Below are 18,294 nucleotides of genomic sequence, written 5' to 3'. Positions count from 1 at the left end.
CAACATAAGTCTGTAATGTGTTTGCTCTATTGGCCCCAGGATGCAAAAGATCTGGGAAATTTCATATCATGGAAATTGAGCTTTTTTGGCTTCACGCGCCACTGAGCTAGCCTGGAAATCCAGACCCAAATCTAGAAAGATTTAGTGTCTGGCTATGAGTAATGAAAATGGCCCAACTCGAGGGGCGGCACCAAGCATGCATTTGAAAATATCACTGCACGCAACTGGATAACACTACGACCAATCAGAACAATACACGGGGTGACGTATCCAGAGCGCTACCAGCGGAGCTAACTGGTAGATTAGACTCTTGCCGTATCCGGTCAGCAAAACAGCAAAAACGTCCTTCTTGCAAAGGAAAGATTCAAGCGCCATCTTCTGTTCCTCTTTTAGAGAAAAAGCCAAGTCTAACTCGTTCATTGTAGCAGCCAAAGCCGTTTCAAAACAACTGGTGTTCATCTGTAGCCATCTTGCAATGTTTACTGACTGATTCCGGACTTCGTCGTCGCAGCGCTGTCGTCATCTGTTTAGTTCGCCTCTGGCCCGCCTATATCAGATACACCAATGTGATTGGTGCAGCTCGGCTCCAATGGCATGGGTAATGAGCATCATTACTGATTGCCAGAGTGACTCGCTGAGCAAATTCAAATTGTGTTCCAGCGAGAACTCTGGATTTCCAGGGTACCACTGAGCAACTTTTATCAAAATGAACAGGGCCCTGCCTTCAATGCTGTATCTCTTTATTAATCCATGTGCCAACCAGTGAGCCAAAAAGTAAAAGAAAAATATCGAAGAATATTGAAAACAGAGTGATATGTCTTTGTGTTATATTGTTGTATCAAAGTTTTGCATTGTCATACATCTATGCTGTATTACTGGATGTTGAAAACTGATGTAGTAATAAGAACAATGATTCCATCTCAGTTGTGGAAGATTGATTTTAAATATTAAGGTGCATATAATAGATACATCACTTAGTAACTTTTCACCACTGAAGCTGAGTTACTGTTGCCCCAATTGGTTGTGCAAGCTTTATCAACACAACTTCGGAAATTCTCAAAAGTTGTTTCTACAAATTGGGGTGACGTTTGGGTCAAAGTCAAAGAACAGCCCATAATGGGTGATTTGGCAGCACAGAGTATTAGCATGTGCTTCTGATCATAGCTGACAGCTTCACTTCCCACTGTCGAGACATATTATCAGATAATCGCCATCAGGCAAGTGCTAATTATGCTAATTATGGCTTTTCCACTAAACCGCAAAGGAATTGGAACTTTAGATAAATCACTGAAACCCACTCATGTTTTCTTACTCAGATGTACGACTTTGTCAGATGTGCTGTAAGCACTCTAATTGGAGTAAATCCTTTTGGGCTGCGTTTTGTTTGTCTTTCCAATCCGAGTCCTGCTCCACAGGGAAATTATATGAGAAAATCTTTTCTTGTAACCAAAAGCTAGGTTATTGTGGAGTACGCCATAAATATACTGTACTCTACACTGATTTATATTTCTTTTACATTTGGCTACCAGCACCACAAATGAAATGGTGCTTCCTAAGATTTACTAGTCACTATAATCATTATATATCCTTAGTTACTGTTATGGTGCAAGGTTACCAATTTAGAAATGGATTATTATATTGCATCAAGTCCCACAGTTTGGTCCCAGGACCACCAGGAGAACATGAAGAGGCCACAGCAGGTACCCAGCTTAAATGTCATTCAACTTTGGCACAGTGAGAGAAAGTACAGGTGCAGTTGGCGTCTAGGCATAGTAAGGGGGTGTGGTGAGAGCAGAGTCTGCGAGGGGGTTAACAGTTCCCCGAGCCTGTAAGTGCTGGGAAAGCACTGTTTTTAAACTCACACAGGGGACACTATTACAATTACCATAGACATAATTAACCAAACTTGACATAATATGTGTACCCTGCAGTTATTAACGCTATGATGTATTTGACTAATATGTTTTAAGTGAATTTCGTGCATGTTTCCAGACACTATAGCAGCGCTAACCGTACTCATCGCTATTAGCCTATGCTTTGACGATGTGCTATGACCAGACCCCCAGGGAAGCTGCTCAGCTTTCCCTCTAATTTTTCCCAGTGGCCACTTGTGATATTGCAGCCAAAACAGCATTTTCCCCATAGACCACCATTGTAAAAATACACGTCTGTAAAACTGTTGACAGGACAAACAAGGTCAATATGACTCTTTCTATTGTGAATTTTTGATCCACAATGCTTTTATGTTTGTAAAACTTTCCTCCAGCCAAGAAAAGTGATTTAAACACCCATGATGTCATCTCAATGTAAAGTCTATGAGCTGAGCGGGAACCTGTAGGCTGGGCCAGTACCGTTTCCTGCACTGGCCCAGCCTACAGGTTCCCGCTCAGCTCATAGACTTTACATTGAGATGAGCGGGAACCTGTAGGCTGGGCCAGTGCAGGAAACGGTACTGTGCATATTCAGTGGGCCACATATCATGGAAGTAAACCCGAAAGGTTAAAAACTTTTTTTGGCATACATGCCCGAGTAGGTATAGCTGCAGCTGGAGCTGTCATATCACCCGCACACATATACGTCAGTCCGCGATCAGCCCCCTTCGTTCCTTGGCCCAAAAATGGCAGCCCTGAAGAAAATGCTAAGTTAATTTTTAGCTAGCTATGAAGTATTAGGTTAAATGAGAGGTGGATAAGTTTAGGATAAGGGTACTGAGAAACATTACATCTTGTGAGATGAATCTCGTCTTCATGTTTAAGGAATTATAAAGTGGATTATTGCTACATTTGGACTCATATTTGTTCACTACAATGTCGCATTGTGGCAAGGACTGGATAACCATCATGTTGGTGAGCTTATAGGTGTCTTAGTTGGTGTCTTATACTGGTAGTGGGCGTGGTTTGTAGGAGTGTGTCATGTATAGGCCCGTTTCCACTGCAGGAACTTAGGGGTAATTTTATGTGGCCGGGGCCGTTGGTGCGTGTCTCCACCGCAGGAACCACCCCCGAAGGACAGAGTTATGGAACTTTTACAGGGGCTAAACAAGTCCCTGCCTTGGAGTAAGTACTCAGAACGGCCCCGAGAAACTCCTGGGTGAGGCTTGGGGTTTACTTGGTGGTAATTGGATATACTCAAGGCGGGATGTGACGTCAACAGAAAGCGACAAAATAGCCACCGCCATGTAAACGAAGAGACACGCCAGAAACCCAGCAACCACCTCAGCTCCTTCCATGTTGATTATCATCTTTCTTATGTCTGCTTTCTTCTTCTTACTTCTGCTTCCTCTTCTTTGTTGTTGTTCTTCGTTTGTTTCTTTGCCGTGTCGCCCCGGTCAAAATGGTCGCGCAACGATTACGTCACATCCAGAGCCCGGTAACTTTACAGGAACTTTTCTCCTACTCTGCCCTCTCAGTGGAGACACAGCGGTTGAGAGGGCCGAGCGAGAGGACGTTCCTGTAAAGTTCCTGCCCCCCAAATAGTACCAGGAACTTCTTCAGTGGAAACGGGCCTTATGCTAAAAACGTAATGTGTCTGCATCTATGCATGTCTCCATGCGCCAGGTGAGCAACTTCATTGAAATGAATCTTGGCATTCTGTGTCTGGTTATTATTTTACATTGACGGCTCTGCAGCCTCTAGAACTACAGGTCCTTGGAGGCTCACAACTTTTTAACTAGTGTCTAAGCAATCTGACACTGTTTGGATAAAGCCTTTGATCCTTTTTGTTTAACCAGGAACAGCCCTGGAATTGCTGTCACCAAACCAACCAGACTCCATTTAAATGAACAGTAATTTTAGCATGTAGAGAGGCAGCATGTTTTCACATCTAACTGGGTGAATTAAGGGTTTATTTCAACTAAACCAGAGCTGGTGATTGTTGCAACAGTGGGGAGACGATCCAAGATGGTTTCTGAATTTTATTTTGTTGCTGTTGAATTTAAATTATAGTGTTGTAATTACTATTTATTTAAATGGAGTTTTGTGCGTTTGATGACAGCGATTTTGGGGGTAGTTCAGGTTAAACACAAAGGATCTTACTCTTTAACAAAAATATCTGTCCCTGCAGAGAATAACAATCTGAGCCTGTCAGTGGCAAAAACACTTTTAGTGGACGTACGTAAATTGACAATGCAAACCTGCCTTGAGTGTTAACATTGCAGCCTGGCCAGCTTTCGTTATGTTACCTAGCTACCTCTACAGCTGGGGAGGGAATTTTTAAACTATGTTGCGGAGCTCTCTCTCAACACTGGACCAAATTCAAAACATGTTATTCCAATTAGACAGAAAAACATGGGAAAATAGAGTCCAAGTAAAACAAAAACACCCTTAAACTCTGGATTTGTTTGTTATTTGATGTGCAGGAAGCCGCACAGCGACTCTTCAGCATGGTAGCGAAAGCTTTGTTGTCCCCCTCGGATTAAAAGGATGTGACGTTTTGTGGGCGTGCCCATACATACAGACTGTCTCTATAAAGATGGTTACTGATTTTCTCTACCTATATTACTGCACAGACAGTTGTGTCATAATCAGGTCTGAGAGCCCATCCTGCATTGGGCCCCAGACCGCTGTTATCAAACGACGGTTTGAGGTCTGAAGCTCCCTGACATGACAAAAATGTCCGGGGTTTTCCCAAAATGCAGTGAGTCTGTTACTGTGGCCTCGCTTCAGGACATACATTGTCAAACTTATTTGGGTAAAGAGCTTTTTCCAGATTGTGGTAAGCACATAGAGTTTTTTCTCTACATGCAGAGGAGTACTAGACAAACAGTATTTATCGTCTGTTCTCCAGCAGCTCCTGTAGGCTCCCACTTATAATTACACAACAAATGTTCTCTTCGCTGGTGAGGCGAGAGCGTAATTCTCCGTGAGAAATGTCAAGACTATTTGCCACTGATTATGATTTGACAGCCAAGAGACCTGCGGTTTGAGTCAGACTTGTATTTATCATAGGCTGTCTGGTCTGACCCCTCGGGGTACTGAGCACACACAGGAGGCTGCAGAGGGTCTCTGCAGCTCTGAGCTCACTATCTACTGCACAACTGTTGCCATCTGCTCTGATCAAAAGAATGCTGTGTGTGTGCCTTTGCCTTTTCCCAGTCAGTGAACTCATCTGGCTTTTCCCGCAGATCACCCCATTGGTCGTTTTTGGCTGTCCAAAATAACTTTTTGGGTTGATTATACGCTATCCACTGCCAGTCCAAATTACAGCTCTGTGCTGAGATGGCCCCCAAACAGCCACAGAAACGGCGCGGTGAGCGAATGTGCACGATGCAAGCGTGGTGACAAAGAGAACCGAGGCCAGCAAAAGTCACAGCTGCACGGCTTCCTCGAGCAAACCCTTCAGTGAGACTGATGAGCAGCAAAATATCCCCTCAGTAAAGCATCACTAAGGCTCAAGTCACTCGACCTTTTTGTTAATTATCATCACAGGTCATTGTATAAACTTTTGCTCTGTTTCAAAAGTATGCAGAACCCTCCTTACAATTAGCTTCATGCGTTCTGATTGAGATGTTGTAGTTTCGCAAGTATGAGTGTGTCCTTTGATTTAAACATATAAAACTTTGACACTTTCACTTGAAGGGGGCACCAATGCATTGGCCTAAGTCTTTGCATTGAAGTCCGAAGTCTATACCTTTGAGCGTCGAGCCCTTAAGAAGTCATGATGCGCTCTTTTCCAAATATAATGTGATTTTAATAGTAGAGTAATGTACTAAATGTACAAAAAAGTCAGGTTCTTTGGAAGTTGTTGCGTCTCTGTCTGGAATTTTTGACCCTCGTGTTTTGGATACTGCAATTTGCAATTGTTGTCCTCTACATGGTTTTTGTACAGGAATACAATTATCTTTGGTATCATTTTTTCCAGCTGGCACGCAGTAATGCAACGTTCATTCTCTCTCTCCTGCAAAATGAATGAATGCTGTCAGATTGGTTCAGCGACAATGGATCAGGAGAATAAAGTGACGACTTGCTGGGAATGAATAATGTTAGTAGATTCAGGAAATGAAATTTTTAAATAACATACTTTTTAATCTTTGACCTTGGAGGAAGGCATCAAGTATTTTCAAGTCAAAAGTCTGAAGTCCAAGTAAAGACACAAGTCATGGTGTTAAAGTGCAAATAGAGTTGCAAGTCATTTTTTGATTTTGTCAAGTCTAAAGATCCCAAATTTGTGACTCGAGTCCTCAACTCTGCTGTTTGATATGCTAGTTCTCTAATTGATGGTCTTCCTGGCCTTTGTCTTACTACAAAGCAAGCGTGTGGTAATGCTATAAAGGCTATGCTGCTCCTTTGTGTAAACTCCATCTTAACGTATAGATCAAGCTTTAAATTGTGTGATAAAACTCCCCTTATTTCCCACATTGATACTAAACTGATGACAAAAGGACACAAGCAACAAAAGAAGAGGAATCCAAGGCAAACTGGATGTCTTGTATTTTAATCCAAAGCAGAAACAGCACCATCTAGTTGCCAGTAAAGGTATCTGTTTAAGATGCAAGTGCATGCATGGTGTCCAAAATGAATGGAGGTGTATGAGGAATGTTTATTCATATACAGAGAATTTTTCCCCCGTGGTGAGTCCGTAGTAATCACTTATCCCTGACAATGCATCTGAGACGGAGTAGCTGTGAGGACAGATGACCGCTCCCCTCAGTTATTCAGTCTGTTCTGATGCTCTTGTTTTTAATGTTATTTTTTACTCTGTTGCTAATGGCGTGGGGGCAGCCTGTGTGTCTTGCCACCTGTTTCCAGGCTATTTCTAATGACCTCCACTAAGCTTTGGCCAGACTCTCACATTACCACCTTAATGTTCCGGTTTCCTCTTTGGAAGATTAGTGCACTGGTGTTCATATTCCCAGCGGAAACCTCACATCTCATAGACTGTGCTGCATTACTGAGGCCATGCAGGAATATGTCGAGGGTGTCCTCATCCTGTTGGCTCACTAATGGCACAGTCTGCTTTCAGTAGAGCTCAACGCACACAACATAACCACCAGCTTTCAGCGAGATCTGCTGGACAAACTGGCAGCATTAGTGCTGTACAGGCTCTCATCCTGCTGGCATTGCCATAGCTACAGTGTTTGTTTGTTGTACAAGGGAGTGCCCTCTCTAAACCACCTAAATATGACCTGTGGTTACACCACTTCAAACCACACACTGCAGGGCAATGTACACACACGTGCACACACTCACAGACTCACACACAGACCTTAAGAGCGATGGCAACATGTTTTTTACCTCTGGCAGCGAATGAAACAAATGTTGAGTGGCCAACAAATGGCTCTTTTTTCCAGTTATTCAGTAATACAGCATTTTTAATCGCTCTCCAAAAAGCCACAAACACAGCGGCTGCAGGGTGTGGTGGGACTGACCCAATTAAACCGCAGTATACCCCGAGAAATCTGACAAAGCCATAACTCAACCTCAAGACTTAAGAGCCCTGTGTGCTTATTTATGTGTGTGTGAGAGACTGTCTTGAGTCCAACTAGGCTATGTTACTGTGTCGCTGCAGGGTTTGACCTGATGGACTACTTCAACGTGAGAGATATTCTGGGAACCAGAGTTGATGAAGGCCAGAGTGCTTACGTTCGCCTCGGCACCATGCCCATTGTACAGCAAACAGAGTAAGTGACCACCCTGTTATACTGCAAACAATACATTGCACATTGTCTTCTAAATATTTGTAAAGATGTAACTTGAAGTCACGACTAGAGAAACTTGTTAGTGAACAGCATGGCAAAAAAAAAGTACTGTTGGGCCCCTATAGAAAATATACAAAACTTTTTGCTAACTTTTATAAAAAATACCTTTTGTCATATTTGCTGAAACTGTCACTATATCCATGCAGAGCAACATAAGACAAATAGTCTTAAAAAAAATCTTGTTCCTCCTTTTACTCCTTGTGCATCTCATGGCATTTGCTAGAATCTACCAAGCAGCAAACTCTGAGGCTGAAAAATGAGGCCAGTGCAGGAGTGCCAAAAACTGCAGGTCCTCTAACGGCCACTTGACGCTGGCTCTAAAACAGAGTCAGTCCCCATAGACTCCCATGTAAAATGCCTAACTTATTGCAGAAATAAACATGCCTGCAGCCTGGTGCAAAAACAGTTTTGGACTCTAAAGCTAAATTCAACATTCATTACAGCTGCACAGGTGGTGAATGTTTTTAGAACTCACCCATTTACATTTTATCAAGGTCCAAAGTTGCATATATTTAAGGGCTGGGCGACTTGCGTAACAGGCTGTCTTCAAGGCATCACCACAGTCTATGAGTCAGATCCACCCCTCACTCCTTCCAGCCCGTTCTCACTTCAGAGTCGTCAAATACCGCCGCTTTGTCAAGACCTGACGCCAAAAGCCACCTTTCACGGCCATATGATACGGCGCTGGGTTTAAGTTGGTAACATGGCTGAACAAAATCTTTGGTGGTGTTATGATATGCTGCTGGTCGGCCATACGTCAGGTTAAATCTACATAATATAGGGAGCAGTAAAGTCGTAAAGAGTGGATGGCAGAGGTGGTAGATGGGTCAACCAAACCCCGGACTTTCATCCAGGAAGCCAGTGTTCACTTCTCATATGAATGTACATCCAAATCATGGTGTTTATTTCTAAACCTAAGCATGTGCTTTTGTTGACACCCCAGCATTGGTAGCCACATCCCAGAATGTCAACAGCAGATGCAGAAGGAAACCTAGTGCGTAACATATAGACGTGAAAGACCACTGACAAAACTGCGACATGTGACAGCTTGGGATGAGAATACATTGCTCCTCCACGGCTCCAACCTTTTGTCCTAATATGGTCACTTTTGGCTCTAAAGATGGTGACAGCCTAAATGCTGAACTCTGGGCTTCAAAACAGCATCCCACAAACAAATGTGTGATGTCTCGGAAGCTACGTCTATTATTTAAAGATTCTGTGGAATCAAATATGGCTAAAGAAAAACAACCAATCAGAGCCACAAAGTCTCTAATGCAGCTGTCAATCGCTGCTCATGCTTACATGAATAAAGATTCTGCTACTGCATTTCATATTTCTTGCCTCAATTGTTTTCAGATACATACTTTAGTGTACTGTTCAGCTGTAAAATGAGAAAGTTTGTAACCCGGCTGCCATGTTGGAAATAGTTTGGGTGAAATGGAGCAAAAATTTCTCATCGGTTTCTGAAAACATCTGAGGAGAGAAATGCAATGCAACAATGCAGCAACAGAATCTCGATTGATATTTGATCAGTGCTGCCTAGTTTGACAGTTTGACCACAGCAGTTCACGGGCAGTCATTGCCACATGTCCTTGGCTCTGATTGGCTGTTTTCGTCCATGTGCAGGCATGTAATTAGAAGCAGTACAAGGAGGCAGAGGAACATGATTATCTGTCCCGTGTTCTGCTGTGTGAATAAAGTGACAGTTTCCACAAATATGACAAAAAGTTATTTCATAAAAGTTACTAACGTCAGCTTTGATTAAATGTATAATGCAGTATCATTCTACCTAGGAGAGCAGGACCAGTATATACAAAGCGGTTTCTAGGTGAAACACAGACTGTTTGATTTTGCACATTGAAGTCTAAACAGTGATGGGGTCACTTCAGCTGTGTGTTTATCATACAAGTACAACAAAGCACCATTTATGTTAGCAATAACCACCTGCTTTTATTCTGCAGAGATGTGTTTCCCCAGGGGTTGCCAGATGAGTATGCCTTCGTGACAACATTCAAATTCAGGAAAACCTCCAGACGGGAAGATTGGTACCTCTGGCAAGTTTTTGACAAATATGGAATCCCACAGGTGGGTCAGCTGAACGTAAACTGTGATAAATGCGACTGTTACTGAATGTGTCTGGATTTGGCTCGGCTCACTGACTCTTTAGATCCTTCTTAAATCATAGGGCGTAAAACATGGAAATTGTGAGTTTACCTCTGTCAAGCCAGATACAATTAAATCCACAATCATGATCATGATGTTTAAAAGCAACCTCAAATTGTAATGTAATACTATAAAAAGCAGGTTTATCTGTCCTTTAAATCTTAAATTAAAAGCAAAAATTTCAGACAATGTCTCTAAACTCTGTGTTCAAGACTCTGTCTTGGCTTCATGTGACTGTCTGCCTGTGTTCTTCAGCTCCTATCATTAACATTTTCCTGTCTCTGACTTGTCAGGTGTCCATCCGCCTGGACGGTGAGAACAAGGGAGTGGAGTACAATGCTGTCGGCCTGACAAAAGACGCCGTCAGAGCTGTGTTCAAGAGCCCTGATGTTGAGAACCTGTTTGACCGCAACTGGCACAAGATTGCCCTCAGCGTGGAGGCCAAGTCTGTGTCTCTGTACCTGGACTGTAAACACATCGAGACTCTGCCCATTGAAGACAGGGAGGACATTGATATCCAGGGCAGGACAGTGATTGGGAAGAGGCTGTATGACAGTGTGCCCATTGATGTGAGTCTCAGCCCTGCTTATGTGGTAGTTTAATACACTCTGAATGCAAAGGTTATTTTCTTGAGGTTGAAATGTTCATCTGTTGTTTGTTTGTGTCCATTCAGTTTGACCTCCAGAGGATGATGATTTATTGTGACTCCAAACATGCAGAGCTGGAGACCTGTTGTGATATACCCAACGGACCTGTGAGTATTGGAAGCAGTGTCACAAATTTGACAGTTTCATGAAGCAGTTTTGGTTCTAATTGCAAGATGTCTTGTCTTTATCCAAACAAAGTTCAGAGGGTGTGAACGTAGGACTGTATGTGCTGTAAATTAAGACATACAAGACGAGACAAAACAAGACAAAAAACCCTTTAGACATCACCATTGCCATATCCTGAAAAAGTACAAACTTTTGAGCTGGGACAACCTAATTACATACAAAAACATCTGTCAGGTATACAAGATCATGCAGGGCTCAGCTCCTCCTCCACTATCCAGTTTTATTAAATTCAAATCCTCTGCTATTAGAACTACGCAAGGTGCGACAAAAAAAGACTGCATAATCCCGTTAAGGAACACCACTTTCAGCCAGGCTTTATTCTCATTCAAAGCATCACATCAATGGAACACATTGCCACAATCGATTAGAGAATCTCCATCATATCACTCATTCCAAGCAAATGTTAAGAACTGGCTTGTAGACACCCAAAGATGAGAGCACTGATGTTGATATTGTTGTCCGATGTGAATTGTTGTCCAAATGTGTATTATTAACGTGGACACACATCACCTTGTTGTAGTCCAAATGTGTATTTATTATGTATGTATTTACGGACAGCAGTATGTGTTTGTGTCTACCCTATGCGGTACAACATTTTATCCCATTGTTGTTCTTTTTAAAGGTTGCCTTGTACAAACTGGCAAAGGGACAGTCGATGAAAACTAGCTTTTTAAGCTAATTCGAGTGCATTTACATATGTGTGGGTTTTTTTTGTACACAATGTTTATTAATGTGCATTGTCCCTTTCAAATAAACTAAACTAAACTAAATTAAACTAAGATGAAGAAAGACAAGACGAGATGGGATGAGACGAGACAAGACAAGACAAAACAAGAAATGAGGAAACAAGACAAGGCAAAACAAGACAAAACGAGACGACGAAACAAGACAAGACAAGACAAAACAAGAAATGAGGAAACAAGACAAGACGAAACAAGAAATGAGGAAACAAGACAAGACAAGATGAAACAAGACAAGACAAGACGAAACAAGACAAGACAAGACGAAACAAGAAATGAGGAAACAAGACAAGACAAGACGAAACAAGACAAGACAAGACGAAACAAGAAATGAGGAAACAAGACAAGAGGAAACAAGAAATGAGGAAACAAGACAACACAAGACGAAACAAGACAAGACAAGATGAAACAAGACAAGACAAGACGAAACAAGAAATGAGGAAACAAGACAAGACAAGATGAGACAAGACAAGATGGGATGAAACGAGACAAGACAAGACGAAACAGGACAAGACAAAAAAAACAAGACAAGACAGGACAAGACAAAAGAGGAGAAGATGAAACAAGACAAGACAAGACGAGACAAGATGAAACAAGACAAGACAAAACAAGACAAGACAAGACGTAAGAGGAGAAGATGAAACAAGACAAAACGAAACACAAGACAACGCAAGACAGGACAAGACAAGACAGAACTGTATTTATCGTGAAGGACATTGCTGTGCAGCAGCTGCAATACAAAGTTATAGAAGTGCAATCCAACCCAATCCAGCTTTATTTCTTAAGCACCTTAAAAACAACCCCAGCTGATACAAAGTGCTGTACATCAAGAGTAGATAAAAATAGTTGCATATATTTGCAGATACAAAGCGTGCAACATATGAGGACTAAAACTAAATATAAACTAGATAATAGTAAGGTGCAAAATATAAAAATAGCTCACAGTACAGTTAAGCACAGTAAGGTGCAAATAAGTGACACCAGTTCCTACAATATACCATAATATATGAGATAACATATACAAGAACTGCATTTATGTTTGTTCAGCAACTCAAGACTAAGCATAAAAACATACTTCACAGTGGTAACGTTATGGTATGGTGTGAAGGGATTAATACCATCTTTTATATGCAAGTAAACGTCATACTGATTAATAACAGTGAACTATTAATATATAATGCTACCTGTGATTTCATATATAGAAGTATTCATTTAGAGCCAGCGTGGACAAATGGACCAGAGAACACTACAAACACATTCAGTATTTCAGTGAGTGCAAGAACAACCTTACAAATAAAATAAAATAATGATCTTGCTCAGATTTTTGATGTAACATTATCAACTTAACAACTTGAATAAAGTACATTTATAATGTATTCCCTCAGCCGAAAATCTGTGTAGAGTGACGCTGTTTCCAAAGGAGATGATGAGTTAAAGGCACTTTTAGCTGGTTTCAAGACAAAACTCAAAACCCTCCAAAAGAAGCCACTGAACACCACCAAACTTCTAGTGCTGTTTTAAATCCTTCTCACTCTGTCTTTAAGCTAAGATAATCACTAAAGCCAGATGGATTTCAGTGCTCATCACATAGTCTTTGTCATCCTGACAGTTATTTTGGTTTGATGATTACTTTTAATAAATAAATCATATCATTTCAGTGTCCCAAGAAAGTTGTTACGGAGGCGCCCCCTCTGCAGATCCCCACCCCGACACCCACCAGTTTGGAGCAGCAAAGAGGCCCTCATGTGAACTGTTCATGCCCTGCAGGATCTAAGGTAACACCACCTTATTTTACCAGACTTTCACAGATGAGTGGGAATCCTTTTGTCAAATGGCTTTCGAAAGACGTCTGTATTTTCATCTCTCACAGGGAGAGATCGGTGCACCTGGTGTTGCAGGTCCCAAGGGTGAAAAGGTCATCTACTGTTGCGTTTAAGTACTTGCTTGTGTGTAACAAAAGACTCCAGTTTAATTTTGTTCCAAAGTTGTTTGTTCGACTTTTTTACTGTGTGAATGTGCGTTTTTAGGGTGACACAGGCCTAAAGGGCGCCATTGGACCGCCTGGAAACAGAGGAGAAAAAGGAGACTCTGTATGAAACTTAAAATGTGCACATTTACAAGTTTTACTTTTAATGGAGAGATAATTGAGTTTCAGCACATTATGTTTATTTCACACTGCATGCCATCCAGCTATTATCTCTGCTTTTCTTCCCGCCTTGATAATAATTGATCCTTATCGATTAATTATTTGCAGGGCAGAGCACTCTCTGTCAAAGGTGACAGAGGTGAGAAGGTAAGTACACCTGCTCTTCCTGATGCTGCATGAGCATCATGTTAACCCAAATACACGTTTGTGTCCGTGCATATTTTATATGCATGTAAATCCGAGACCCTGTTTTCTGTTTTCTCTCTTCTTTTGTCCTGTTTCTTTTTATGTTTGTCTTTAATATGGTTTTCTTTTTATTATCTTACCTCTGTTCTGTCAGGGAGTGGTTAGGGAAAATGCTCAAACAGCTGTTATTGTCAGAATTACAGGACAGGTTACCACAGAGGATGTGTAGCAGGGAGGGCAGGCTTATGCAGACGCCCACCCAGTCTGTTGAAATCACAGCCTCCGCTGCCTGGCAGTGCCAGCTGGGAGTCTCACGGTATAATTTATTCTTTGAGACAAAATCCTCTGCATGCATCATTCAAGCTGTCCAGAGAGGGACACTTAAAATGGCCACAAGAGGTCTGGAAGACGAGACGTGGTCTTCGCTCTTGTGTTATCTGATCTGGGTTTGATAGTTTTGAGGATGCCTCTGTGATTCTGTTGCATAAAGCAGGTGGTGTGATGCTGTTTTAACTTCAGTGAAGCAGTCAGACAGACAGCCGAACTCATTTCATGATAAATTGATTTCCATCTTGTAGTTGTTGCTGCTGGAAACTTGCTTTGATATAACTGCATTAAATCAAGCTTTAATGCAGAGCATCCCTGTTGCTTTTCTATTTCTTTACTTTCTGCATGAGCATCTGTCTCCACTCTCTCCCAAAGAAGGCTGCAATTTGTTGCTGTAAACTTCTCCAAAGCTGATGCAAAGACATGACGTAAGCCCGCTCCACGCTGTGGTTAAAAATGGCTATGTCGGTCATCCAGTCGCATGGGGTGAAAGTGAATTCATCCGGCTTTGATTGCTTCTAATTGCATCTTTAACCGACAAGAACAGGCAATTCCCCGTGTAGCAGTGTTGTTATAGATAATGTCTTCTTCGGGCGCAGCAGAGCGGGGGCCTTCCTCCTAATCTCTGCCATGAACGAGATGTCGTGTGTTAAAATGATATAAGCTCCTAAAATAATTAAAGGGCAACCTTCTGTGACTTGTAAAGTGGTTTATGAAGCAGAGGGAAGTGTTGCGGTGGGCAAGACCTCGTGGTACTGTGTAATTTAACAGCCATTACTTTTCACTCAGTCCGGCTTTCCAAATCCGAGGGATTCCTTGGCGTTGCATGTGACATCAGTGTACACACAAACCAAAAGTGCAGCATTGAAGACAATGGAAAGCCATTGTTCCTTGAGTCTCTTGATGTACGACCAGACCATCGTGGGTCTTGGTGAAGACGATGACAGCTTTTTGAATATTCTGGCTCCCAACATTTACTCAAAAGTTTCTGTGTGTTTGTATGTGTATCTCGACTTGTGTAACATAACTTCTGTATTTATGTTCCATCAAACATTAATTAATCTCTAACATTTGTTCAATGTTAATCCTCCACCCACCGTGTACTAAACCACGTTCTGTGATGCTACCAGGTTGATGTTCTGACAGCACGCCATCGTCGCCTGTGTCTCCGGCCATCCTGCATGCTTGTGTATTACAGAACAGCCAAAGTAAACACCTGCCTTCTGTTTACAGGGTGATACAGGGAGGATAGGGTTGACAGGTCCTCCTGGACAAAAAGGAGAGAAGGTGTGGCACTTGGACCCTGGATGTGTGGCGGACATCTTTAATTTGTTAAATCTTAAAGTCAGAATTTACATGCTGGTGTTAATTATGTGTTTCCAATCATCTGACAGGGAATTGGTGGTGTGCCAGGGATTGATGGCTTACCTGGAGACAAAGGAGACCAAGTAAGAAGTGAATGTTTTCATATTTCAGTCAGGGGTTGTATGCAAATATACGTTTTCATCATTTTCTTTTTTAACAGGGTGACGCAGGACAGGATGGTGATCCAGGGCTGCCAGGTCCAGCTGGACAAAAGGTGTGTGAACGTGGTCTTCCCATTTTTTTAATTCATTAACGGGACCGTGCACACGCATTTGGCTCGTCATAGTGTTGATGTAGGGAGAAAAAGGTTTAGCCTTTGTCATTCTGGTTTTGGCAGTGATCTCAGAGAGGCATTTGTTGTGTTATGTGGGCGTACATACGTTTTTCTGGACAATTACCCCTCAGCTTGTTATCGATTTCCTGTGAAGAAGGGGGCAGTTTGGTTGGCTTTCCCTTGGATGAGGCAGCAGCTGGTGAAAGAGCCACGAGGAGGGAGGACGGAGCGGGGGGGTGCTGGCTCAGGTTTGACCAATGGACTGTGACAGGCTGCCCGACCCAGGACTGGAGGGAATGATCGCCCCCTTTTGATACAACACAGGTTACTCAATTAGTGAAATGCTGCTTTCATGGCAGAGAGTTGAGACTGTGGATGCATGTGAAATACTAAAAGGAAACAGAGCTCACCTCCTAGCCTCAGCTTTGACCTGGTGTATGTTATAACCACTACAATGTGATGTGAAACCAAAATATGTGTGTAACACTGGCAACACACCAAGAAGCAGCAAAGTGTGGCAATACATTTTTCTGCAGCCAGGGAACATGTTCATGTGTTTCAGGCAGGAAGAAATTGTTTGTAACACAAGTCCGCACGTCACAGAAGTCACGGGACTCATATTCCTAGGAAGTTGGGATGTCCAATTTCAACTTGAACACCCCCTAAAGTCAGTTTATTAGCACTTCTGTCTTACTTGTGTCTCATTAAAACAGTCATACACACAGTTCTGTCCAACTTCCATTTGTAGACATGTTGCTACTGTGTTTGTATGTGCAAAATACAGTGTAATGTGTTGCTATCAGCTGGTATCGCTAACGTTGGCTAATCTTGCCTGAAGTGGTGCTAATGTGTTCCATTTACCGTGGAAGTCCAAGGTCGGAGCTGGGAGTTGCACATCTGAAACCCAAGATTTTGTTATTAATACCAGTTCTAACCAGGTTAGCCAGTGTTAGCGATACCAGTTGATAACAATTTTGCGCCCTGTACACTGTAGCAACATCTCCAAAGATAGGAGTTGGACAGTTCTGTGTGTGTGAATTTTTTAAGAGACACAAACAAGACGGAAGTGCTAATAAACGGTATATTACCACAGCTTTCACTACTGGTGATGCGTGGTGTAGCCAGGTCAAATAAGGAGAAAGGATCAGCACTCAGCAAATAACCTCCTAAGCCCTATGATAAGCTATTATGGCAAGGCTTAACTATACAGACCAGTGAGCAGTGATAACTAACATATCTTTGGCGTCATTGGGTGGGAACCTCCTTTCACCAGTGTTGCGTCTAGTTGGTCCCACGACACCTCCAGGAGGCTAGACAGTGATCTCTGGCGTCCCAGAGACACTCCCCTAATGCCAGGTCTCACTGCTCCCCACACCGACCCAACAACCTCCTTTACCTTACTTACACATGGCTTTCTCAGCCCAAACAGCACTGCCACCTTCAACAAACCCAGGCCATATTGGATTTTGAGGTCGGGGCTGATTGGTTCCTTCCAACTTTCGGAGTTAAAAAAATCTGACTTTGGGAGCGTCCCTGTTGAAATGTCCGACTAGGAACTCAAAGGGAATGCATCATAACAACAACTTGGTTTCCAACTTCTTGTGGTCCCTACTGGAATGTGATCATCTTGGGTGTAAGGTCACTCCCAGCTCTGACCTCTGACGTTTGAGATAAATGGAATGCAGCAAGATGCTGTGTTCCATTTGTCTTGAAAGTTCACCTGCTTATGCCGAACACACATCAAGCAGTGGTGAAGTGCGGCCTGTGGCGAGCTATCATGCAATGTCTATGGAAAGCTGCAGCAGCTGCTCCGAGCTGCAGCTGTTTGATTCTGTGGAGAAGTGCAACCAAACTAAAAGTTGGGTATAGTTAAGTGGAACTTAGAGCAGAGTGCTCCAGGGACGATGTTTTCTGTAGGCAGATACTGAAGTTAGTGTCACCCTGGCTCCCTCGTTAAAAAGCTAACAGGATTTTTCCACTGCATTTTGGATTATTGCAGAAAATAAGTTCTGTGGCAAACAAACATTTATGATACTTACATGTTTTGTTCAACAAGTTAATCTTCACAGTTGAGCACCACTTTTATGAGTTTTGAAGCATAGATGCAATCGCCAGAAGTAAAAAGCTAACGTTAGGCTAAAAACAAACTACACCACGGTAGCATGACTTAACACTAGGGCTGCCACAATTAGTCGACTAATTGATGACTAATTGACTATTAAAATAATCGGTGACTATTTTAGTAGTCGACTAATCGGTTTGAGTCATTTTTCATAGAATAGTACTATAAAAGTACCTCACAATACTCTTACTACAGCTGCTTACGTTCAGATATTGGCAGCATTACACACTCTCCCATGACAGTGAACTAAAACCCTTTGGTGTGAGTACGAAACAAGACATTAGATGACGTAATTTTGGGGTTTGGGCGGGACAGACCAACATTTTTCAACATTTTAACAGATTTTTCGATGAAATGATTAGTCGACTAATCGAAGAAATAATCGACAGATTAGTCAACAGTGAAAATAATCGTTAGTGGCAGCCCTACTTAACACTGACCC

General features: G+C 42.3%; 1 protein-coding gene across 2 annotated transcripts in view; it reads left to right on the top strand.

The window, feature by feature from the left end:
* col22a1 (collagen, type XXII, alpha 1) overlaps positions 1–18,294 on the top strand; it is an 87,953-nt gene that overhangs the window by 14,214 nt on the left and 55,445 nt on the right. The window contains exons 5-15 of one of the 2 annotated variants that reach the window (XM_033637211.2): positions 7,507–7,618; positions 9,658–9,781; positions 10,153–10,428; positions 10,533–10,613; positions 13,091–13,207; positions 13,303–13,347; positions 13,460–13,522; positions 13,687–13,725; positions 15,325–15,378; positions 15,486–15,539; positions 15,617–15,670. In XM_033637211.2, coding sequence (XP_033493102.1) covers positions 7,507–7,618; positions 9,658–9,781; positions 10,153–10,428; positions 10,533–10,613; positions 13,091–13,207; positions 13,303–13,347; positions 13,460–13,522; positions 13,687–13,725; positions 15,325–15,378; positions 15,486–15,539; positions 15,617–15,670 — 1,019 coding nt within the window. The remainder of the gene's footprint in view (positions 1–7,506; positions 7,619–9,657; positions 9,782–10,152; positions 10,429–10,532; positions 10,614–13,090; positions 13,208–13,302; positions 13,348–13,459; positions 13,523–13,686; positions 13,726–15,324; positions 15,379–15,485; positions 15,540–15,616; positions 15,671–18,294) is intronic. The other variant, XM_033637212.2, reaches the window with a different exon arrangement.

The sequence above is a fragment of the Epinephelus lanceolatus genome, chromosome 16 (assembly GCF_041903045.1).
Source record: "Epinephelus lanceolatus isolate andai-2023 chromosome 16, ASM4190304v1, whole genome shotgun sequence".
Taxonomy (NCBI): Eukaryota; Metazoa; Chordata; class Actinopteri; order Perciformes; family Serranidae; genus Epinephelus; species Epinephelus lanceolatus.
The sequence above is the reverse complement of the archived record's forward strand: the minus strand, read 5'-3'. Positions and strand labels throughout refer to the sequence as shown.